Source organism: Peromyscus maniculatus, chromosome 2 (genome assembly GCF_049852395.1).
Source record: "Peromyscus maniculatus bairdii isolate BWxNUB_F1_BW_parent chromosome 2, HU_Pman_BW_mat_3.1, whole genome shotgun sequence".
Lineage (NCBI taxonomy): Eukaryota > Metazoa > Chordata > Mammalia > Rodentia > Cricetidae > Peromyscus > Peromyscus maniculatus.
Window position 1 is genome coordinate 119,116,540 of NC_134853.1, and position 24,849 is coordinate 119,141,388.

Sequence of the window (24,849 nt, forward strand, 5' to 3'; positions counted from 1 at the left end):
AGCTTTGGCCTACAGGCCTAGTATATCTGACAGACATTTTTGAAAACCAGGGAATGTCCTACCTTATCATGGCAAAGTTGGCCCATCAATTTCTTTTGAGGCAAGAACAGTTGTTCTTTGTTGTTGTTGTTGTTGTTTTTCCCAAATGGCCAGCTTTTGCCATAAAGAAAGCAAACACCATACAGACGTTCTTTGATGCCCATCATCTTTTTTTGAAGTAAAGTGATGCTGTCAGGAGCAGACGTGTCCCACTGTTATGAAAAGCCTTAGGCTATTAAACATATTAAATGCCATATTCTGTAGGTCTTTGAAGTGTTTGAAGACCATCTATCAATCTAAATATATCTGTGCATGATTTTGAAAACATGCCTAACATGACTCGAAGTTTGACTATTATAGATGATTATTAATCTGTATCTCTTAATTATACTAAATAGTTTATAATAGTAACTTTCAAGGACTAGAAATGTACATTACATTGTTAAATGAGCTGCATAGGAACATTAGACATGAGTAGAAATGCATGTACAGTATGTTCTAACAAAAATAACCTTAAATTTGTATCACTCTCCTAGTTGCTGTTACAAAATACCTGACAAAGGCAACCTCAGGAAGAAAGGACATGTGTTGTTTATGGGTGCAGTCCATCATGGCAGGGAAGGCAGGACCCTGGGAGCTGGGGCAGCTGGTCACTCTGCACCCACACTCAGGAAGCAGACACTGGTGGACGCCCATCGCAGTTCCCTTTGCCGTTTCTGTTTAATGTGGGACCGAGATTCATAGCAGCTCTTCTCTTGCAGTTGCTGCTCCCTGAAAGCACTCTCACAGACACACCTAGAGGTGTGGTTTCCTGGTCATTCTACCCTCCATCAAGTTGACAATGACCGTGAACCAGCACACTCTGTGTCTGCTCTTCTCTCCCCTAGACTTTGACAGCAGGAATTTGCCATTTAGCCATTCAGTGTCCACCGTTGTAAGACTCCCCTCTGCGTTCTCTCCCAAAGGTCTTTACAATCTCAGCTCCTGTGTTTAGGTCTTTGATCCATTTTGAGTTAATTTTGACATCAGATAGAAAGAAGGATCCCGTGTCTTTCTGTGCATGTCATTGTCTGGGTTCTCCAGCACAGTTGAAGAGATCATCATTTTCCATATTGAGTCCCTTTGCTGCCCCTGAGAGAGTCTTTCAGTCACATACAAAAGGGTTTATTTCTGGGCTCTTCATCCTATTCTGATGGTTGTGTCTTTGTGGTAAGTTTTGATGTATGGAAAACCTTCAATGCTGTTCTTTATCAAGATTGTTTTCGCAACTTAGAAGTAAACTCAAAATTTTTTATAAATTATAGCAGAAAGTGTGCTTTTACTTTTTTGCCTTTTCTATAGTGTCTATTTATTATTATTATTATTATTATTATTATTATTAAGAAATTTTTGGGCTAGAGCAATGGCTCAGAGGTTAAGAGCACTGGCTGTTCTTCCAGAGGTCCTGAGTTCAATTCCCAGCAACCACATGGTGGATCACAACCATCTGTAATGGGATCTGGTGCCCTCTTCTGGCATGCAGGCAGAACACTGTATACATAATAAATAAATCTTAAAAAAAAAAATTAAAAAAAAAAAAGAAATTTTCTATTCACTTTACATACCAACCACACATCCCCCCTCTTCCCTCTTCCCTCTTCCCACCCCCCAGCCTTCTCCCCAACCCACCCCCATCCCCACATTTCCCAAGTCAAGGTCTGCCATAGGGAGTCAGCAGAGCCTGCCACACTCAGCTGAGGCAGATCCAAGTCCCTTCCCCCTGCACCAAGGCTGTGCAAGGTGTCACACCCTAGGCACTGGTCTCTAAAAAGCCTGCCCATGCACCAGGGACAGATCCCAATCCCCCTGCCTGTCTCCCCCCCCCCCAAACAGTTCAAGCTAAACTACCTACATGATTTTGTTTTTAAAAGAAATGAACATTTTCTAGTTCCATCCATTTGCCTGCAAATTTCATGATGTCATTGTTTTTTACAGCTGAGTAATACTCCCTTATGTGTATTTTTTCATTTGTTTTTAGTTTTTTTCAAGACAAGGTTTCTCTGTGTAGTTTTGGTGCCTGTCCTGGATCTCACACTGTAGACCAGGCTGGCCTCGAGCTCACAGAGATCTGCCTGGCTCTGCCTCCCGAGTGCTGGGATTAAAGGCGTGCACCATGGCCACCCGACCCATTGTGTATATGTACCACATTTTCTTAATCTATTCTTATGTTGAGGAGCATGTAGGTTGTTTCCAGGTTCTGGCTATTATGAGTAATGCTACTATGAACATAGCTGAGCAAGTGCTCTTGTGGTATGATTGAACATCCTTTGGGTATATGCCCAAGAGTGGTATCATTGGGTCTTGAGGTAGATCAATTCCCAATTATCTGAGAAGTCACCATATTGATTTCCAAAGTGGTTGTACAAGTTTGCACTCCCACCAACAGTGGAGGAGTGTTCTCCTTGTTCCACATACTCTCCAACATAAGCTGTCATCAGTGTTTTTTATCTTAGCCATTCTGACAGGTGTAAGATGGTATCTCAGAGTCGTTTTGATTTGCATTTCCCTGACTAAGGGATGTTGAACAATTCCTTAAATGTCTTTTGGCCATTTGGGATTTTTCTGTTGAGAATTCTCTGTTTAGATCTGTAGCCCATTTTTTAATTGGATTGTTTGGTATATTGATGTCTAGTTTCTTGGGTTCTTTATATATTTTGGAGATCAGCCCTCTGTCAGATGTGGGGTTCTACAAAGACAACTGAGTCAAGCTCATAGGAACTCATGAACTTTAGACCAACAGCTATGGATCCTGCATGGGACCGGACTAGACCCTCTGAATACGGGAGACAGTTGTGTAGCTGGGTCTGTTTGAGGGGCCCCTAGTAGTGTGACCAAGATCTATCCCTGGTGCATGAGCTGGCTTTCTGGATCCTATTACCTATGGTTGGACACCTTGCTCACCGTTGAGGCAGGGGGTAGGGGCTGGGTCCTGCCTCAACTGTATGTACCAGGCTTTGCAGTCCCTTCCATGGGAGAACTTACCCATTTGGAGGAAGGGGTGGGGGGGGGTTGGGGGACGGGGGTTAGGCTGCAGTGGAGGGGGCTGGAGGAGGGATGAAAGGGGGAATCTGGGGTTAGTATGTAAAATTAATTTTAAAAAATTTTTAAGGAAAAAAAAGAAATGAACATATACTTTAGAAATATCTCAGATTGACCAATGAGAACTGATAGCATTTTACAAACACATCCACCCTACCCCATAAAATGTCTTTTTTTACTTTTCATCATCGACCAGAAATTATTGTGATGGGCTCACTGGGCTTCCTAAAAATATAAATACCAACTGTGTACATCTTTTGTAAAGTTAAAAATTAAGACATGTGAATAGGTGCCTGTTAAAAATTAGTTAAAAATTGCCGGGCGGTGGTGGCGCACGCCTTTAATCCCAGCACTCGGGAGGCAGAGCCAGGCGGATCTCTGTGAGTTCGAGGCCAGCCTGGGCTACCAAGTGAGTCCCAGGAAAGGCGCAAAGCTACACAGAGAAACCCTGTCTCGAAAAACCAAAAAAAAAAAAAAAAAAAAAAAAAAAATTAGTTAAAAATTAAGACATGTGAATAGTGCCTGTATAGGTAGCAGAACAGCACAAATGACAGCAAGTCTTTGATTTATTCTGGTATCACTGAGAGTGAGTGGTTTGGATTAATTCCAGTATAGGTCAAGGAAACCAGTAGGGACTGTCTTGTCATAGTCCAGGCCACTGATACAAGTGGATTAAGTAGGTTCATGGGATGAGAAGAAAGAAGAGTAAAGCCTTTAGAATGAAACTATTAAGCTTGGTGTCTTGGGTAACAGCTGAAATGTTAATGGTAATAAGGACCTACGGCCTGGAAGTCCAAGTGTCTGAGACTCAACATGACAAAATCTTGTGCTTATGTTCCAGAGTTAGAAAATACCGAAACACCACCATCCAGTTGTAATTAGCCAGATTTTTATTTAAGCTGCAGCTGTTCTCAGTTCCCTGGTTGGATTTGGGTCTGAGGCCCAGCTAAAAGGGGAGAGTCACTTTTAAAGGCAAAGGCCACACTTTGCTGTGGTGGAAGTGCACTCTCACAGGTGTGAGGGAACAGCTTAGGTCCTTGCATTGCCGGGATTCCTGGTGTTGTCTTAACAGCCTCAGGTTGCTCACAGGGCTGGCTTCAGACCTAAGATGAGTCCCGAGCTGCTCTCCTCCTCACTGGTTCTGGCTCCTGTGAATCAAATCATGGATTCACATTTATGTTTATATATTCACATTTATCTATAGTTAATATTATAACTGTGTTGACTCTCCTTTTTATATATTTAAATACACAGTTTATGACACAAGAGCCTATGGCAACATCCTGAAAACAACAGGAGAGGACTTTAGTTGGAAGATGCGTTTGGGGAAGGATGTGTACCTAGATCAAAGGACTTCTCCCACAGGATTCAATTTCTGGATGATCCGCAAACAGTTTTCATAACCTTTAGGTCAGGGACACATGCTATAGGGATTTATGGCTGGTCTAAGTGACCAGAGACTGGTTTTCCCAAGATAGTTTAGATGGCATGACTATAATTTAGTAGCCCACGACCTTCCCCACTGGTTCTAGGAGAATGAGTCAATGTGGGGGATTTAGTTTTAGGGCCTCTGGTGTCTCTAGTGTTGTGTTGTGTTGTGTTGTGTTGTGTTGTTTTGTTTTGTTTTTGATCTGCTGGGGGAATACGAGGAGGAAGACGTTGACAACAAGTAAGCATCAGGGTGCTGAAGCAGTGAAACAGAAAAAACAAACCTGCTTCACCCAGGTCAGATTCTGTAACCATTAAGTCAGCCCTTCAGTCAGATCACAGCACCCGTCTTGAGAAACCCTTTCTACAAGGTTTGTAACCCTCTGATTTTTTTTTTTTTATTGATTACTTGGGAATCTCACATCATGCACCTCCTAATCCTCCCATGTTCACCTCCCCTCCCCCATGACCTCCCTCCTCACCCCTTCCCCAAAAGGTTCATTTCGTATTGTCCATAGGTTCACTGAAGCATGGTCAAATTCCTAGGGGTCAGCCCCCTTAGGAAGGATGTGTCTTTCTCCACCTGCATCCTCACCAGAAGCCGTTAGCGGAGGAGAGTCGTACTGTGGCCTGAGCCAGCTCTCCCGCCCCCAAGCCACCACCTGTGTCACTGGTGCAGTGTTGTGGGCCAGCAAGGGGCAGGGCCAGTTCTCCTTCCGCACAGGGACATTAGCATGGGTTCAGGAGGCAGCCCTGACCTCAGGCATGTGCATGAGCTTTGGTGGTAACACAGGCCGTGGACATCAACACAGCCTTTGGCTGTATCAGGACTCCTGGCTCACTCATGGCCCTCAGTGGCTGCATGGGCCCCAAGCCTCAACGTGGCCTCAGTGGTCACACATGTCGCTCACATCATCTTAAGGCATCAAAGCCTGAGGACATCACCAGGGCATCAGACAGCAGCTTAAACTGTATTCATCCACATGGATCTCAGGTCTCATCATGGCCCGGGGCAGCAGCATGGACCACCAACACTAACATGGCCTCTGGTGGCATCACCGGCCATGGTGGTTCTTCAAGGAGGTCCAATCCAGAAAGTGAACCTTTGTTGCTCGAGTTTTCCTGCCTTGCCCACAGTCAGGACAAATCTCTGTCACCCGCCAGTCCCACAGCCGCTCAGACCCAACCAAGTAAACACAGAGACTTATTTTGCTTACAAACTGCATGGCCGTGGCAGGCTTCCTGCTAACTGTCCTTATCTTGATAACTGTGCTTTTATCTTAAATTGATCCATTTCTATACATCCATACCTTGCCATGTGGCTGGTGGCTTACTGGCGTCTTCACATGCTGCTGGTCATGGCGGCGGCTGCAGCGTCTCCTTCTGCCTTTCTGTCCTTTTATTTCTCCTCTCTGTTAGTCCCGCCTATCTTTCCTGCCTAGCCACGGCCGATCAGGTTTTATTTATTAACCAATCAGAGCAACTTGACATACAGACCATCCCCCAGCACAGCCAAGTGCAGACCATCTCAAACACCTGCACTCAGGCCCATGGTCCTAATCATCCTCTATACGGACCTGCTGGGTAACGCCACAAAGAACCCAAGAAGGGCTCCCACAGGACATACAGAACATCCCACAGCAAACCTTTCCTCATCTTGGGCCTCCACTGTTGCCCAGAGCCAGGGGGATCCCACAGCCATGTGGTAGGTTCAGGGCTGAGTCTGCATCTGCTTGAGCTACATCTCCCCCCCCCCCCCAGCAATGACACTATGTGGGTCTCCCTCCCTCTCACCTGTCACCACCATCAAGTCTCCAGTGCTGCCTCTCTATAGTGCACATACGGCTACCACCACCACCCCTGGCCACAAGGCCAGGTGACACATCAACCCTCTGATTTTTAACAGGTTATTTGTCATAATGAAGGAGCACGGAGCCAGCATGGGCCCTGGTATACCAGTAGACACCACAGGTAGCCGTTTGTCCCTTCTGCCAGAGAGAAGGGAATTGACTCCATCTGGTAGAAAAGAACTAGTTTCCTTTGGACCTAACGTTCCTGCCTTTTATTGAGGATCAGGGTGACGTACTCTCTTCTGTAATTGCTTCTCAAATGAAATTAGGTAGTCGTCAGGGCCCAAGAAAGCTGGAATGCCAGGAGGCAGCAGGGGACATCTGGTTCATTGCCCAGGTTCTGCTGGACCATATTGGTGAAATTATTAAGGCCACTCCACGTAGTTAAAAGGAGATTTATTTAATGGTGTAACTTACAAATGAAGGAATAGGTAGGTTGAGGGTTCTGGGAAAGATGCAGCAGTAGTTGGTGATGTTCTCTGGAGAACTCTCCTCCATCCACCTCTAGCGTCCGGGCTCCCAGCAACAAGAGAGCATGGCATGTCAGATCTCGGTCTTTAGGCCCTCCCTTGGCCCCGCCTTGTGGGCGTGATAGTTACCAAAACCTCAGTGGGGGTTGGAACTTCCAGACCAAAGCTGGAATGGCTACCCCCTACAGTACCATCTGGGGCTAGCAAAATGCAGGATACTTTGGAGTGATCTGGAATGCTGGTCCAAGGCAGTAGGAAATTCCATCAGAAGTATTTGGTTTACATCAGCATTCAGCAAGTCTAGGGCTCACTAGTTCCACAGGATCACCAAGGCTGGCATGTTTGGAGCAGTTTGTAGTCTTCAGTTGACTGGAAATCTGCTGGGACAGATATAGAGTAGGGACAGATAAAGTTAAGGCACCCAGGGGAAAACCTTTATCTTGGGTATACACTTGAAACTGTGGTCCTGGCAGTTGGGGCAGTGGAAGGAGTCCCAAGACTAGGGGGAAGAGAGAGCCCACCCTCATGAATAGGCGGTCCGTGGGAAAGCTTAGGCTGATGACTGACGTGACAAGAGTATGTACATGGGATCCATTTAACCTGTGACAGGTGAATCCAAGTCACAACTCCCTGAAGCCTGCATGAGTTTTTTAAGTTTACAAAGAAAAATAAAAGTTTTAGATATATCAGCATTACCACTGTTATAGTCTGCACTGAAATCCTCATTGTAGGAAAGACAGTTGACAAGTCTGTAAACAGCTGGAGCAGACGGTGCCTTTGAACCAGAGCAAAAGCTTAGGGACTCAACATATGATTCGGGGTTAAAAACATGAACACTCTTCTCTGTCCGGGGGGACTGGGTGTAGATTGGATGGATGGATGGATGGATGGATGGATGGATGGATGGATGGGTGGGTGGGTGGGTGGGTGGGTGGATGGATGGATGGATGGATGGATGGATGGATGGATGGATGGATGGACGGACGGACAGGCAGGCAGGCAGACAGACAGACAGACAGGGTGTAGATTGGATGGGTGGATGGATGGATGGGTGAATGGATGGATAGATGGATGGATGGATGGATGGATGGATGGATGGATGGATGGATGGATGGATGGATAGATAGATAGATAGATAGATAGATAGATAGATAGATAGATAGGAAAGAAGGAAGGAAGGAAAGAGGGAAGAAAGCAAGGAAGGACAGAAATGTTTTTAGCACAGTGAGAAACACTTTTAAGACTATATTTTGAAAACAACCAAAGGAAATTTAAATTTTGAGCTTGTGACTATGATAATAATAGTCAGTGGTTTACCAGGGCTAGATTAATAGCTTATCAGAACTTCATTGATTAATGTTAAAACTTTGAACTTAATATAATTATAGCATAGTGTGAGGGAAAGAAATCTGAAACATTTTCTATTTAGCTTACATCATTTCCTCAGACCTTTATAGTTTGCATTTACATACCTTAAATTATTTCTTAGACTCTCACAACTTGCATAAACTTTGGTTCTTTTTTTCCTTTTCATTCCAGTTTTTTGCCATGAGACACAGATGGTTGACTTACTAGAGCAGTCATTGCAAAAAAGTTCCCTTAAAAAATGGAATGGTAAAAAATACAATTTTAGTTAGTAACAGCAACATGAGAGCTTGAGTTTGTTTTACATTGAAACCTGTTTGGGGAGTATATTTCTTTCAGTATGAAGCCTGTTAGCAAGGTAAACTGTGAGTTTGTCTTTCTCAGCAGACCTAGTAGCCCTAGAAAATGCAAGGCCCAATTTCTACAGGGGGGGGGTTGGGAGGGTGGAGGGGGAAGCTGGCTAAAATGGTAGAGCTCTAGTTAGCCATCAACAGCATCAGAAATCTGAGAAGGATAAATGTGAGTATGAAGCATAATCCAGATGTCCTTTGTATCAATTAAAATTATAGTGAGTTGCCCACCTGGACAAGTGCCCTAAGCTCCACCATGTTATCATGTTCTGGTGGTTTCTTTGGGGGTGGGGGTCAGGGAAGTGTCAGTCTTTGACTGCCATCAACCTTAAGCTGCTAGGCCCAGAAGGTCTGGGTGACTTTCCTATGGATGAGAGACTGGCCTACCTTGGCAAGGCAAAGAGGGGCAGCTAATTCTCCTGTGTCCTGCTTGTCCACAGTTCTGGCAGGATCCTGGTGGCAGGTGAGGCATGGGGCATGTCCTTGCCAAATGGTTAGTGTTACTACACTCCAGGAGGACTTGTCTGTGTCCCTTCATCTTCTTTGGAAGGGGCCTTGGGGCTACTTCTAAGGGCTGGCATTATTGTCTGTCATAGGAAGGGGTTTTTCATTAAACATTTTAAACGCCATTTTCAGTAGATCTCTGAGTTTGAGGTCCATCATCTAGTCTATTAAGTATACCTAATTTTAAACAAACTTTACTTGTTTTTAGTTACTTGCTTCAGGCTTATCCTTGATAACTTATACAAAAGGTTAAATAAAGTTTGTCCCTATAAATAAAATGCACTTAACGTGACTGCAAGCTTAGTTCTGAGCACATTAAAGAATCTGATCATTTACGAGGTGACTGACCGGTAACTTGCATGTCTTAGTTATCTTTAACAGTTTACAACAAGTTAGCAGCTTTTACAAAATTAGGATTTTATACTTTTATCCTCGTTAAGTTTTAGCCTTAAAATTTTGAATTGAAGATTTAATTAAAAATCCTTTAGCAGCAAAATAAAACTTAAAACCATATATACCATCCACAGAATGACTTGGGAACCTTATCTTTCTGATCCTTTTATACTGTACCTTTATTGAATAGCATTGTTAGTTTATCCAAATAGCTAAAACTTCACAAAGTTAGCCAAGACACAAAGGCTATCCATATATGTTCAAGTCAGTTTCTGCTAGCCTGAATAGACCTTAGGTATTTATAAACCTTATTTATCAAACATACATTGTTTCTTATCTAAAATTTTCTAGAATATTGGTGTTGAACACAGTTACCAAGGACATAAGTGATCAGACAGACATCTATTAACCTGAGTAGAACTTTATAACCTTTGGAATTTATTAACCTTGATTAAGCCTACCTTATTAAGCATACGTCTTTTTTTTATCTAAGATTTTTACTTTCAGGACAAAAATCATCATACAAAAGCCCATGCTAATCCAAAATATCCTGGGGACCTGCTGTTGCCTCCTTAGTTTAAAAAGTAGATACAATGATGAGAAGAGGTTCAGGAGGACTAAGAAGCTTTATGGGTGCTGCCTTACTTAGTTTACCTCAGTCAGGATGGTGAAGCCACAGGGCATGCACTCTCTTTAACCTTAGTAAAGATGTCTGCCAGTCACAATGTCACTTCCGAGGTCATCAGCCAAGATGCCTGCCTGCCCCATGGGGTGCTTCCATCCTGATGGAGTCTTAGCCAAGATGGCACCAAGCCATACAGATGCTATTTACTTTCTCTTTTTTAAAAAACATCTATTTTTGAAACAAAATCAACAAAAGCGTTGATTCCAAATTACATACAAGCATGAATTAGCAAACTAAGATTACCTATGTATAGATCTTTACCAACCCTTTTGTTAGAAGTTGTTTTTTTAATGATTTTTTTTTTCTGTGCACTGGTGTTTTGCCTGCATGTATGTCCATGTGAGGGTCTGAAATCCCCAGATAGCTGTGAGCTGTCATGTGGGTGCTGGGAATTGAACCCAGGTCCTCTGGAAGAGTACACTGTGCTCCTGACCGCCATCTCTCCAGCCCCTTGTCATAAGTTTTAAGCTAACTTTTTGTTACAGATTTTACAGATCTTTAACCATACCAAATAAACTTACAAATCTTGAGGTACAGAAAGTTTACACAACAGCCTTACAAATCTTGAAATTAAGTTTATACTTTAAAAGTTTTAGAGAGTTAATGAAACCAAGAAGAGGAGTACGAGATACGCAGCAGTAACTCCCACTGGGAACAGCCTCCTTTTCAGCTGTTCAAAAGCATATTACATCTTCTCCTGGGCTGTTCTGTTCCGCTCTCCCTCTGCCTGTCTCAGAGTCGGATGACTGGCTGACTCAGAACAGAGATTCCGGGGGGGGGGGGGGGGGGGACACTTTTAAACAAGCATGTTTGGGTCAGGAAAGGGAGAGCCATAGTCCACTCCAAAGCCGGCCTTTTAATAAAGTAAAACAACATAAAACAATATTTTAATATTATCCATACCCCAAATACACCTGGATCCCTTCAAATCTGAATCTACTGACCAGAGGGAGGGACCAGAGCAAGGAGAGGATGAGAGGGGCTGGGGCCCTGGCTTCAAAGGATGTGAGGTTTTGTTCTTGGGAACTTGGCTTTTCCCCCTGAAGAGACTGGAGTTAGCCCTGAGTTAGACCGCTGTTCACTCGATCTGGGACACCGTGATAGGTCCTGTGTCCCCGTGTGCAGCATTGCCTGGTTAGCCTCCTGCCGACTTCATCCCATGTGTGACAGCCCTCCACTGACACCATTTGTCTCCTAGAGATAGTAGATTCGATGCCGGACTTGTTCTGTGCTTGCATGAGCCATCAGCTTTGCAAGACCTCCTGATCCCAGCCTTCCCATCCCCTTTATGTTCTCATCTCCTGACCCCAGCCTTCCCATCCCCTTTATGTTCTCATCTCCTGACCCCAGCCTTCCCATCCCTGTTCTCATCTCCTGACCCCAGGCTTCCCATCCCTGTTCTCATCTCCTGACCCCAGCCTTCCCATCCCCTTTATGTTCTCATCTCCTGACCCAGCCTTCCCATCCCTGTTCTCATCTCCTGACCCCAGCCTTCCCATCCCTGTTCTCATCTCCTGATCCAGCCTTCCCATCCCCTTTATGTTCTCATCTCCTGACCCCAGCCTTCCCATCCCCTTTATGTTCTCATCTCCTGACCCCAGCCTTCCCATCCCCTTTATGTTCTCATCTCCTGACCCAGCCTTCCCATCTCCTTTATGTTCTCATCTCCTGACCCCAGCCTTCCCATCCCTGTTCTCATCTCCTGATCCCAGCCTTCCCATCCCCTTTATGTTCTCATCTCCTGACCCCAGCCTTCCCATCCCCTTTATGTTCTCATCTCCTGACCCAGCCTTCCCATCTCCTTTATGTTCTCATCTCCTGACCCCAGCCTTCCCATCCCTGTTCTCATCTCCTGATCCCAGCCTTCCCATCCCCTTTATGTTCTCATCTCCTGACCCCAGCCTTCCCATCCCCTTTATGTTCTCATCTCCTGACCCAGCCTTCCCATCCCCTTTATGTTCTCATCTCCTGACCCCAGCCTTCCCATCCCCCTATGTTCTCATCTCCTGACCCCAGCCTTCCCATCCCCTTTATGTTCTCATCTCCTGACCCAGCCTTCCCATCCCCCTTATGTTCTCATCTCCTGACCCCAGCCTTCCCATCCCTGTTCTCATCTCCTGACCCCAGCCTTCCCATCCCTGTTCTCATCTCCTGACCCCAGCCTTCCCATCCCCTTTATGTTCTCATCTCCTGACCCAGCCTTCCCATCCCTGTTCTCATCTCCTGACCCCAGCCTTCCCATCCCTGTTCTCATCTCCTGATCCAGCCTTCCCATCCCCTTTATGTTCTCATCTCCTGACCCCAGCCTTCCCATCCCCTTTATGTTCTCATCTCCTGACCCCAGCCTTCCCATCCCCTTTATGTTCTCATCTCCTGACCCAGCCTTCCCATCCCCCTATGTTCTCATCTCCTGACCCCAGCCTTCCCATCCCTGTTCTCATCTCCTGACCCCAGCCTTCCCATCCCTGTTCTCATCTCCTGACCCAGCCTTCCCATCCCCTTTATGTTCTCATCTCCTGACCCAGCCTTCCCATCCCCTTTATGTTCTCATCTCCTGACCCCAGCCTTCCCATCCCCTTTATGTTCTCATCTCCTGACCCCAGCCTTCCCATCCCTGTTCTCATCTCCTGACCCCAGCCTTCCCATCCCTGTTCTCATCTCCTGACCCAGCCTTCCCATCCCCCTTTATGTCTCATCTCCTGACCCCAGCCTTCCCATCCCCTTTATGTTCTCATCTCCTGACCCCAGCCTTCCCATCCCTGTTCTCATCTCCTGACCCCAGCCTTCCCATCCCCTTTATGTTCTCATCTCCTGACCCAGCCTTCCCATCCCCTTTATGTTCTCATCTCCTGACCCAGCCTTCCCATCCCCCTTATGTTCTCATCTCCTGACCCCAGCCTTCCCATCCCCTTTATGTTCTCATCTCCTGACCCAGCCTTCCCATCCCCTTTATGTTCTCATCTCCTGACCCCAGCCTTCCCATCCCCTTTATGTTCTCATCTCCTGACCCCAGCCTTCCCATCCCTGTTCTCATCTCCTGACCCCAGCCTTCCCATCCCTGTTCTCATCTCCTGACCCAGCCTTCCCATCCCCCTTATGTTCTCATCTCCTGACCCCAGCCTTCCCATCCCTGTTCTCATCTCCTGACCCCAGCCTTCCCATCCCTGTTCTCATCTCCTGACCCCAGCCTTCCCATCCCCTTTATGTTCTCATCTCCTGACCCCAGCCTTCCCATCCCCTTTATGTTCTCATCTCCTGACCCCAGCCTTCCCATCCCTGTTCTCATCTCCTGACCCAGCCTTCCCATCCCCTTTATGTTCTCATCTCCTGACCCAGCCTTCCCATCCCCTTTATGTTCTCATCTCCTGACCCCAGCCTTCCCATCCCCTTTATGTTCTCATCTCCTGACCCCAGCCTTCCCATCCCCCTTATGTTCTCATCTCCTGACCCCAGCCTTCCCATCCCCTTTATGTTCTCATCTCCTGACCCCAGCCTTCCCATCCCCTTTATGTTCTCATCTCCTGACCCCAGCCTTCCCATCCCCTTTATGTTCTCATCTCCTGATCCCAGCCTTCCCATCCCTGTTCTCATCTCCTGACCCAGCCTTCCCATCCCCTTTATGTTCTCATCTCCTGACCCCAGCCTTCCCATCCCCTTTATGTTCTCATCTCCTGACCCTTCCACTTAGGACCCTGCCGCTGAAGACTGACCTGCTGGTCCAGGCCAGTGGTAGTTATCCAAATTTGTTTCTGTAACTACTGAGTAATATTCCATTCTGTGAATGTACAAAAGTTTGTTGATCCATTTTCCTATATGTAAGCATTTCTAATTTTTAAGTATTAAGAATAAGGCATAAGCATGATCTTCTAAATTATTCTTCTACAAAATGATATACAGCATGTTTGTCACAGGATGGAATCAGCTATGCTTCTGTAACAAATAGTAGCCTAAAGTAACCCCCCAAAAAAAGAAAAGAAAAGGTGCTTGTCACACAGGTCTGATGACCTGAGTTCAATCTCCAGAACTCACATGAAGGCAGAATATAGAACCAACTCCTCGGCTGTCCTCTAACCTCCCATGTGCACATATATACATACATGCTAGAAATATTAACAAATAAAATAATTGTTATCGTATTTCATGTGTGTGGGTATTTTGACTGCATGTATGTCTGTGTACCGTGTGCATGCCTAGTGCCTGCAGAAGCCAGAAGAGCATTTCAGTTACAAGCAGTTGTAAGCCTCCAGGTGGGTTCTGAGAATCCCACTTGGGTCCTATGGAAAAGCAGTGTTCTTAACTGCTGAGCCATCTCTCCATCCCTTTACTATCTGTCTGTCTGTCTGTCTGTCTGTCTGTCTAGTCAGTCAGTCAGTTAGTTAGTTTGGTTTGTTTTTCAAGACAGGGTTTCTCTGTATAATAGTCCTGGGTGTCCTAAAACTTGCTTTGTAGACCAAGCTGGCCTAAAACTCACAGAGATCTGCCTGCCTCTGCTTCCTGAGTGCTGAGATTAAAGGCATGTGCCACCACTTTAATAATTTTTAATGCCAAAGATTTATTTCTTTGTCATGTTATATCCCCATCAAAATTCAGCAAAAATTCAGGCCTTTCCAATTCACCCTGATCACCCTGTGCAATGTCAGTGAACAGACATTCCATGTCAGCTTGTCTTTCCATGATCATCAAAGTAGAAAAAGAACAGTTAGTTGATTACTGACCTGGCCTGCCAAGAGAAGAGGAGTGCACGCCAGAGGAACTTAGGAGCAGCCTTGTAACTGCGATCAGGTAACTGAGGGAATTATGCTCTGCTGTGTTGTTTACTGCTTGCCCTGCCACATGCTATTTAAAATAGTAACATTTTAAGCATGTGTTGGCCATTATATCCACACAAAGGGTGGACAATGTAAATATGATGATCAGGGAGACTGCAGCTGGTAGAGTGAACAAGCTTGGAACACTGTGTTCCCTTAGGAAGTTTAGGAAATGGACTTAAGAGAAAACTGTGGCCCTGTAGAAATTTCCCCAGGGTAGGTCTGGTTAACTTGAGCCTCTGAGAGAAGAGGACATCTGTGGCTCTGGGGCAGGTGAGGACACTTAGTGCAATGGTTATGAGAGGAAGTTCTGAAACCAGACCATGGTTTTTGAATCAGCCCTCTTGTGATTCGTAACCTTGGCGGATTGCTTCACCGGCACGTAAAGAGAAGATGAAGAAAATTCTAGCTACCACACAGAGACCTTCTAGTTTAAAAGGTATACAGTAAGCACTCAAATGCTATTTCTACTGACCATGGATTCCAAGTTGGTGACAAATGCCTGTTATTCCAACAACCAGGAGGCTGAGGCAGAAAACTTTATAGTTCAAGGCCAGCCTGGCCACATAGTGAGCTCTGAGCCCTCATAAGCTATGTAGTGAAACCTTGACTTTAAAATAGCTAGATATGGGCCCTGGAGAGATGGCTCAGAGGTTAAGAGCACTGACTGCTCCTTCAGAGGTCCTGAGTTCAATTCCCAGCAACCACATGGTGGCTCACAACCATCTATAATGAGATCTGGTGCCCTCTTCTGGCCTGCAGACATACATGCGGGCAGAACACTGTATACATAATAAATAAATAAATCTTTAAAAAAAAGATAGATAGATAGATAGATAGATAGATAGATAGATAGATAGATAGATAGATAGATAGATAGAAAGAAAAAAGTATCACAGTTTTCTCTTTTTGTATCATATATTTTGCATCACTCCAAATTCAGTGGCTCACAGCACCCCCACCTGTTGGCTGATGGGTTCTGAGATCTGGACAGGAGGTAGGTTTTTTACTCAGGGTCTCACAAGGTAGAATCAGGGTTAGTGAGTCTTGAGTGTGTGGGCTGTGGGGACGATTCTCTTGTGAACTCCCTCTTATTAAAACTGTTTCCTTGCTGGCTCAGGTTGGGGTGTGCCCAGTCCCTCCTCCTCCTCAGGCAGCCCCCTCAACCCTGAGATCAAGGTGTTCCAGGAGGAATTTCCTTCAGCTTAGAATTCACGTAAACAGTCTGATTAAGGGGCCAGGACACTGCATTTCTGAGACAGGACGTTTCTCTAATGGCTTCTCATAATTAGTTCAGGAACTGTCAGGTAATCTCCCTTATCCTGAAGTCAGCTGTGCACTTAACATAAGCTGACGGTGCCAGTAAATTCACAGACCCACCTTCACTGCTGTGTGGACAAGGGAAGGAACCTCAGAGCCTTCTGAGCACTCTGCCTAATCCAGACTGCATGGCTTTGATGCCGGTGCATTTCTGTGGGTGTGATGTGGGTGTGGTGCATGTATTTGCTTGTGTGCTGCTCTGGCCTCTGCATGAAACATACATGCACCACAAAACCATCACCTCACAGCTCCCCACTGCCCAACACAGAATAACATCCGCTACCCTGTTGCCTTAAGACAGGGTTTTCAATGAACTGGAAGCTTGCTATTTGAACTAGGCTGGCGGCTGTAAGCTCTTAGAACTCTCTACTCCTCAACGTTAGGGTTGCAGGCATGCACAGCCACACCCAACTTTTTGTGTGGGTGCTGGGGATTTGAACTCAGATCATTATACTTGTAGATCAAGCAAGTACTCCTACCCCCTGAGCTGGGGAGCTCCCCAGCCCCATAAGTGTATTTTTTAACAAAGAATTTAAATCAGGATCCAAAATATATTTTGCTATAAATATATTCTACGAATAAGAGAGTGAATTGGTAGTGTTCTTAATAGCCTATTGAAAAAAGCTAAACTGACAGCCCCAGGGTAGCGATTCTACAATTGTAATTTTCTGTTTGTTTGCTGTAGTCCTCGCTAATTGCTGATATCATCAAGGCAGCAATCATGTTTTATTCATTTTTATATTCATATTGTAAACATGTGTCAAATATATGTACATATTCAAAATAAAATGAGCGATATCATTGAGCTTCAACTAATTAAACTGTAACCAGCTTAAATTAAAAGGAAGACAGGCCGGGGTGTAGCTCAGTTTGTAAACTACTTGCCTAGCATGCATAAAGCCCTGGGTTCTATCCCAGTACTGTATAAACTAATGGTCCTAGTGGAAGACTGTAACCCCTGCACTTGGAGGGTGGCATCAGGAGGGTCCGAAGTTCAGAGTCATTCTCGGCTGGTGAGTTAGAGGATATGGGAGACTCTGCCTTGACAAAAAATGGGAGACACTGTTAGGAGAGTGCAGAGACATCTCGCTGATTGTCAACAGGAATCCACTAAGACTTCTGAAGAGAAGGCATCGCTAGAGATGTCCACACAGGGTAGTTGCCAATCCCTGCAGTAGCTGGAGAATTGCTTTTGGTAGTGTCTTAATGACACACCACTGAGCTCTGTCTATCTGCTCTAAAATGAGAGTCTCTGGATTGGAGAATTTGGTTGCCCTGCTCCATACACTCATATTGAGGCAGGATGTCTGTGTTATCTAGTGTGGATGTAATATACCATCCAGGTGTTGCCAATGAGCTGGACATACGCCACAGAATTTCCTTCATGTGGGGAAGTGCTGATTACTGTCTGGCTACAAGCAGCCTGTTGTCATTGACCCATGGAAGCAGGTTAGAAAGCACAGGACTTAGCTTAATCACACTTCCTTCATGCTTTCTAAGGTCACTCATTCCGTAGACACTAGTGTGCACACTCTCTTGCTATCAGCTGGGATTCCAAAGACATAAAATGCCATCCCTATGCTTGTAGTGGAAGAAAGAACAGCTCAAGCAGTTGTCATAGGGCACAGCAGGTGCAGGATGGGCATTTCCTGCCCGTTAGCCATGGTCTCAGTTACCTGGCTGATAACCAGTGTCTGCAAGTATTGACATTGTTTGCTCTTTGAGATACTAGCCTACTCACATAACAGTGCCTGTTACTGCCCTGTGTTGTGTTAATTCTCACTGTGTCTGTATAGAACCCATCCAGATACTCATGTCCTAGTTACCTCTAACTGTCAGCTTGACACAGAGTCATCTGAGAAGGGAATTTCAAGTGAGGGATTTCCCAGGTCAGACTGGCCTGTGGGGCGTGTCTGTAGGCGTGTCTTAGTTGTTAATTGACATAGGAAGGCCTAGCCCCCTGTGGGCAGCACCATCCCCAAGTAAGTGGTCCTGCATTTTGTAAGGAAGCTAGCTAGGCATGAGCCAGCAAAGAGCATTTCTCCACGGTTTCTGCTTCAAACTCCTGCTCAGGTTCCTGCCCTGACTTCCTCAGTGTGTCCTGGAAGTGTAAAACAAATAAATCCCTTCCTCCCCTAAATTTCTTTTGGTCAGTGTTTTTATCACAGCAACAGATCAGTGTTTTTATCACTAGAACACCATGTATGAAAACTGAGTATAAGGTGGGTCTGTTACTTTGGTCTTAGGCATCCAATAGGTATCTTCAGACTTAGTCCCCAGGGATTGGGGTTACTGCAGTATCCACAGGGAAATGTACCCTGAAGTTCTCACTGTTATCTGTGGTGGAGCTTCATATTCTCTCTCTCTCTCTCTCTCTCTCTCTCTCTCTCTCTCTCTCTCTCTCTCTCTCTCTCTGTGTTTAAGATAATTATAAAAACACAAACAACTGCCGCTCCAGATGGTATCTCATATGGGTGCCTAAGAACCTTCCACTGTTGTTTAAAAGCTTGATTATAAAGCAGACAGATTTGACTCCTTACGAGATCTTAGACTGTTGAGGGCCGGAAGTCTGCAGGAGTCCCTGGCCCACTGCTCGTCTGGGGTGACAATGACATCACCTGGCCCACTGCTCATCTGCGGTGTCAGTCCTTTTCTGGTTTCCTTCTCCTGTGTCTACTCTTAGAAACCACTACAATGCCACTCTCCACAGCTGGATGTGGCTTTGTGAACAGTCACTATTAAGTGGATTATAAAAGTCTATGAACTATAACTTATTCTGCCCATTAAGAGTAACTGTAGGTTTTCTACGATGTGAGATTTAAAGAAAGACTAGTGGACTTTAAATGGCATTGAAATCATACTAATTTGTGGAAAATCATTAAATTTTAAAGAGATAGCTTACCTGATTTAAGCTGTCCTGAGACAATTAATCATGACCTTGAAATAATGGGCAGCCATGTTTTCAAAGCTCATAGCCTTTAGGAGAGAAAGTAAAGGCCATCTAGCTAACTACTTCCCAGTGTGCCCTGCCCTGTAAGCTCCACATCTGGAGCAGCTATGTCCCAGTGGCTTTTTGCTCAAAGCTTCATTGAGGTGTGCTGTGTTATTCCATAGGAAAAATTACTTGCTCCATGTTACCTGATTGCTTTTTCTGTGTGTGAGCAGCTACTGAAGAATGGATTGGAGTCCTGTGATTGTAGTCTTCTAATACTGTGTATTCAAGGCATCAGTAATGCTGTCAGGAAAAATAAATCCTTCATGTTCTATAACACATGTTTCTAGATGTTGATTTTTCTCACATTTGTTTTGATTTGGTTCAAGTACTGGACAATCCAAAACAGGGACAAAATGAGAAATGACACCTATACTTTTAAAAAATGTGTGTACATATATTTTTATATATATATATATATATATATATATATATATATATATATATATTACACAGGTGTCTGTGCATGCAGTTGGAGGCAAGAGGTCAGTGTTGAGTGTTTCTTCTATCATTCTCCACTTTATTTCTTTGAGACAGAGTCTCTCATTGAACCTAGAACTTGCCAGTTCTTCTAGGCTGACTGCCCATGGAGCTCCAGGGATCACCTGTCTCTGCCTTCCCAGCAGATTACAGGCACGAACTTTTACTTGGATGCTGGGGATCTGAACTCAGGTCCTGAGGCTTGTGTGGCAAGTGCTTTATCAACTTAGCCATCTTCCCAACCCCTTCATTTCCTAATACTCTGCCTCATTTCCCAAAGAATATTCACTAGCTTAGGATTCTGATAGTTCAGTCTGCTTCTATTAACAGTCTAGAAACAAGAACTTTTGAGAAGTGATTTCTCCAAAGCCCTACAACTAGAGGTGGGTTCCTCCCACGAGTAACACAGTAGCTGCCTCCTCAATGTAATAAGAAGCTAGAGGAAAATTTAAAGCCAGAATCGGAAATATAATAACCTTAGGAAGGAAGGTCAAAAGTTCATGGTCATCTTCCTCTATGTAGGAAGTTTAAGGACAGCCTGACTACATGAGATGGTTTCAAAACAGAAGAGGATGATGACAACAAGGAGAAGGCAAGGGTGGTGATTAATGTAGTCGGATTCATCTATTGAAACCGTAACAACTTTGCTGTGGGAAGAATGGACTTCAGTGAAAATGCTGAGAAACATAAGACGGGAAATCAAATAAAAAGCTCTCTTGGATCAGGGTGGGAAATGGTGGTGGCCAACACGTAGGGTAGGCTGGGAAGCAGTGAGAAGGTTTAAGATGTATTTTGAACACAGAGTCATAAGACTTGTTCATGGATTGGAAATACCACTGAGAGATGAGGTTTTTCTAGAAAGACTCTCCGTTCTCACCTCTGCTCATGCGAGTGACCCTAACTAAATGCAGTTGGGCACATGGATAGGCATGAAGGTAGGAGAGGGGCTCACTGGGAAGAAGAAAGGTGCAGTGGTGAGGAAGGGGTGAGAGAGTCATGGGGGTGCTTATGATCAAAGCACACTGGCAGATTAAATTTTCCAAGACTCTTAGTTCCCGGTTGACCAGGAGGGCAAGTCTTCATGAGCACTCAGGCGAGAATAAGCTATGGAGCAATCTGGAGACGGAGTGGAAGAGCGAGTTCTGTTTTCTCAAGATGCTTGTCAGACATGCCGTAGAGAACAGTAAAGGGGGGAAATGCAAATGCTGAGCTCAGGAGAAGACCAAGTTGGCTATGTCGATGTAGACAAGGTAAACGTGGCCTTTGTTAGAGGAGCCAGTCATCTTGTGGAGGTTATTGAATTGTACTGGAGAAGTATGGGGAGGTATTTATCAATTGACTGAAGGTAGGCCTTGCAGGAACGTAGCGTGACTATGACTAAGGTCTAAAGCAGGGATGGCATGGACCAAGGGACTTGTTGTTAACCAGCTGCCAAGTCAGGTAAATCACCTTTCTATGTGGAAAGACATGCGGGGTCTTATGTTTATTTATTTTGCCCTTTTTACTGCTAGGGTTGAAGTCAGGCCCTCATATATAGTCAGCAAATGTTCTAGCATTGAACTACATCACCAGCTTTCCTGTGTTAAGCAGAAAGCATCTGTGTGAGTTTTCATGCTTTTATTTGTGAAAGATAAGACTTCACATAAGTAAATCGTAGCTTAATTATATTGGTCCTGCATGATGGGTGAAGAGTGTATGACAGTCATGATCTCCCACAAAGCACTGCCTACTGTCTGTTGGTAACACAGAAATGAGCCAGATCATCAGAACTGACATTTTAGCCATGGCTGTGCACCTGTCCCCCTGCTGATTACATGCCGGCTCCTCCCTGCTCTGCTCATTTAAGATGACAGCAGCATTCGCATGACCACAGGCATTGTCCTTCTGGAGCTCTGCTCCCATCCATCACTCCTTCTCACAGTCTGCCGTGTAGGGCCTGTATAGATGTTATCTTGACATCCTTCATTCATGGAGCAAAGTTTGAAGACAAATGAGGCGGCTGGGGATATTTCCAGTTCAAAGAACACTACGCTGTAGACATGAGTGGGACCTAGAGGCTGTGTACAGTCATTGGAAAAATTGACATTCCACAGTGCCGAAAGAGTTGACAGTTTTCCAAAATTATCTTCTACAGCATCAGACGTCCTAGGCCAGATTTACTACCTCCTAGCATCATCATTCTTTGTTATTAGTAACTGTATCTGAGTATCTCTCAAGTGTAGCAGCTTGTCTTTGTGTGATAGCTTTGCATGCTAGATCTCCTTATACATGTTTAATTCTGTGGTGTTGTATGCACATTTTGAACTAAGAATTAAGGCAGTACTTGTAATTTGAGTCAGGAACGTAACCGTTTTCAAGTACTGATTCTTCCTGTGTGACATTTCACAGAAACGAAGATGCAGTCCATCAGATGGCCGTCGCTCCCTTCCTGTTACCATCGACCTCCCCGTCACCTGTTGAGGTAAAGCTGTTCAGAGAAATGCACTCAGAATTTTTCATCATTTCCATAAAACCTTACTTTTTTATTTTTAGCCACATAATATCTCTTAACTAGCAAATTCTCATGTCTAAGATAGAAAGCATTTGAGATATAGAAAGTATATAAAGCATTGTTGAATAAATGTATTAGAATCAACTCACTGGTATTACCTCTTCAGAGTTACAAAGTTCCTCAGATCTATTGGATGATCTAGCAGTGGTCATTTATATACTCAAAACCCAGAGAAGCCTGCAGCTGCTCCATCCATGAAGCTGGAAGCCTCAGAACAAGGGGACTGCAGTGTAGTCCACCTTGGCTGAAGGTCAAGCCCTTGGGGAATGGTTGGTGTGAGTCTGCAACGAAAGACAGAAACAGCTGGACTCATCCTCAGGACACCACAGCAATGACAGAACATGTCAGGAGGAATGGCACTTGTACCTGTGGGCTGGTGTCTCCCTCTTCCTTTTCCTTCCGGACACTCAGCCTCATGGATGACTGCCGGCTCTCTCTCGGTTTCTCCTCCATTGTCCACTGTCTCTGCAAACATCCTCACATACACACCTGAGGGGTGCTTTACTAGCGCCATCTCTGAACCCAGGCAAGACCAGTCACGATTGAAGCAGAAGCTGCTCAGTTACAATTTTTATCTGTTGTGACCAGTTATTGTCTTAAAAATTTGTAGCAATAAACAGTTTCCATCATTGGGGTTTCAGCAGTCTTGCCAACACTAGGGTTTTTGTTTGTTTGTTTGTTTGTTTTTAATTTTAAGACCTCAAAGGGTCTGGAAATGTAACCTGCCTGTGCCTGGATCTGTGCCTGACATGCACTAGGCCCTGGGCTCAGTGCCTAGCACAAAGAGATTGTGGAGGGGATGGAGAGGAAAGACATGGAGTAGATAGAAGACATGGTGGCAGAGGACAGCCCCGCACCAAACTACCAGTCCAGATCCTACAACCGTATAGAAGCCACCGAGTCTTGATGAGTTGTAGTAGCAATAACCCTTTGACCAACACTTTAATTTTTTTGCACAATAATGACAGTAGCTTCTGCCTCGTTGCTAAGATTAAATAATGTATGTACAGAGTATGTTCTAACCCCTGGAAGATGACTGAGACCACAGATAGTACCGAGCTGTATAGAAGCACATGGTTTCACTGGTTTTCTTTTGTCTAGAGTGGCTGTGAATATCAACCACATGGCTTCTTTAGTATGTCCCTGGCCAGCCGGGGTTTGCAGCTTCATGCTCAGGGGGCTGCACTTGGCAGGTGACTGAGGATGCTGCTAGCTGGGCCAGACACTGTCTGGGTATTTTCAGTACTGCTTTCATGACTCCTACATCCAGACTGAGAGGCAGTGTTGTTATTTTCAACCTTAAGAAGAGACTAAATCACATACCCATGGGCCCTTGCTCAGGTAAGCCAGTCGGACCTGGCCATGACCACCAAGCCCGGCACTTGTCACGGAGTGGGAAGATCAGTGCATATGGAGTCCTTAGTACAGCTCCTGCCACCAAGCAAAGCGTTCAGCACAGGTGAACTGTTTTGTCATTTGAATCTTAGTCACCTTTATAGTATATAATGCTAGCTATCACAATTCATTTTAAAAATAAATGTGCTAATCACAGAAATGGTTAGAATCACTGTTGAAATAGAATTTAGTCACCTGTTTAAAAAAAAAGATTTCTTTTTCTTATATCTTAATTTTGCTGAATCAGTAATCAGTCAATTAAAGTAGCTTGGTGTCATTCAAAAGAACATCATTGTCTTATGAACATTTAGAAGGCTGATTTTGCCTTTTTTTTTTCTTTTGAGGCATGGTCTCACACTGTAGTCTTCGATAGGCTAGAACTCTTCTATAGACCAGGCTGGAGGCTGGTCTCAAACTCATAGAGATCTGCCTGCCTTAGCCTCCTGAGCACTGGAATTAAAGGTGGGCACACCTGGCCTGATTTTGCTTTTTAAGTAAAGCAGGCTGCTAATGTATATCACGTAGAAATGACATCGAATGTAATTTTCAAGATTCTCATCACAATAGCTGAGTTGTAGTATGCCATTGTCAGCATTTCATTTGGAAGATAAGGAAGTCACAACTAGGTGCTTATAAAGTAAATAGTTTCCTTTAAAAGAATAGGGCTCTGAGGCGGGCGGTGGTGGCGCACGCCTTTAATCCCAGCACTCGGGAGGCAGACACAGGCGGATCTCTGTGAGTTCGAGGCCAGCCTGGGCTACCAAGTGAGTTCCAGGAAAGGCGCAAAGCTACACAGAGAAACCCTGTCTCGAAAAACCAAAAAAAAAAAAAAAAAGAATAGGGCTCTGCAATTTCTGTTACAGTGTTGCCATTTGAGTTACATTCTTCAGAGCTGTTAGCTCTCGGCACTGCTGGTTCTAGTGACTGTCACCTACAGAAGAGCACCCGCCTATGGGAATGAAGTCTATGAGCGCTCTTCACCATTCTGTCCTTCTTATTTGCCTACATGCCGGTCACTCTGCCTTTACCCATAGGCGTTTCTGTGAGTGTTCACGCATAATTTATAAGGTGTATGACAAAAAGAACCAGTTTAAACTATAAGTCATACATTAAGTGCAGCCATGCCCCTGTTAAATTGAAC

At 44.8% G+C, this 24,849-nt stretch overlaps 1 protein-coding gene across 16 annotated transcripts in view; it reads left to right on the forward strand.

The window, feature by feature from the left end:
* The window catches only part of Patj (PATJ crumbs cell polarity complex component), a 330,512-nt gene that overhangs the window by 200,973 nt on the left and 104,690 nt on the right, over positions 1–24,849 (forward strand). For 15 of the 16 annotated variants that reach the window (XM_076564536.1, XM_042271444.2, XM_076564541.1 and 12 more), the window contains one exon: positions 22,151–22,223. In XM_076564536.1, coding sequence (XP_076420651.1) covers positions 22,151–22,223 — 73 coding nt within the window. Of the gene's footprint in view, positions 1–22,150; positions 22,224–23,654; positions 23,835–24,849 lie in introns of those variants that run through there. The other variant, XM_076564542.1, reaches the window with a different exon arrangement.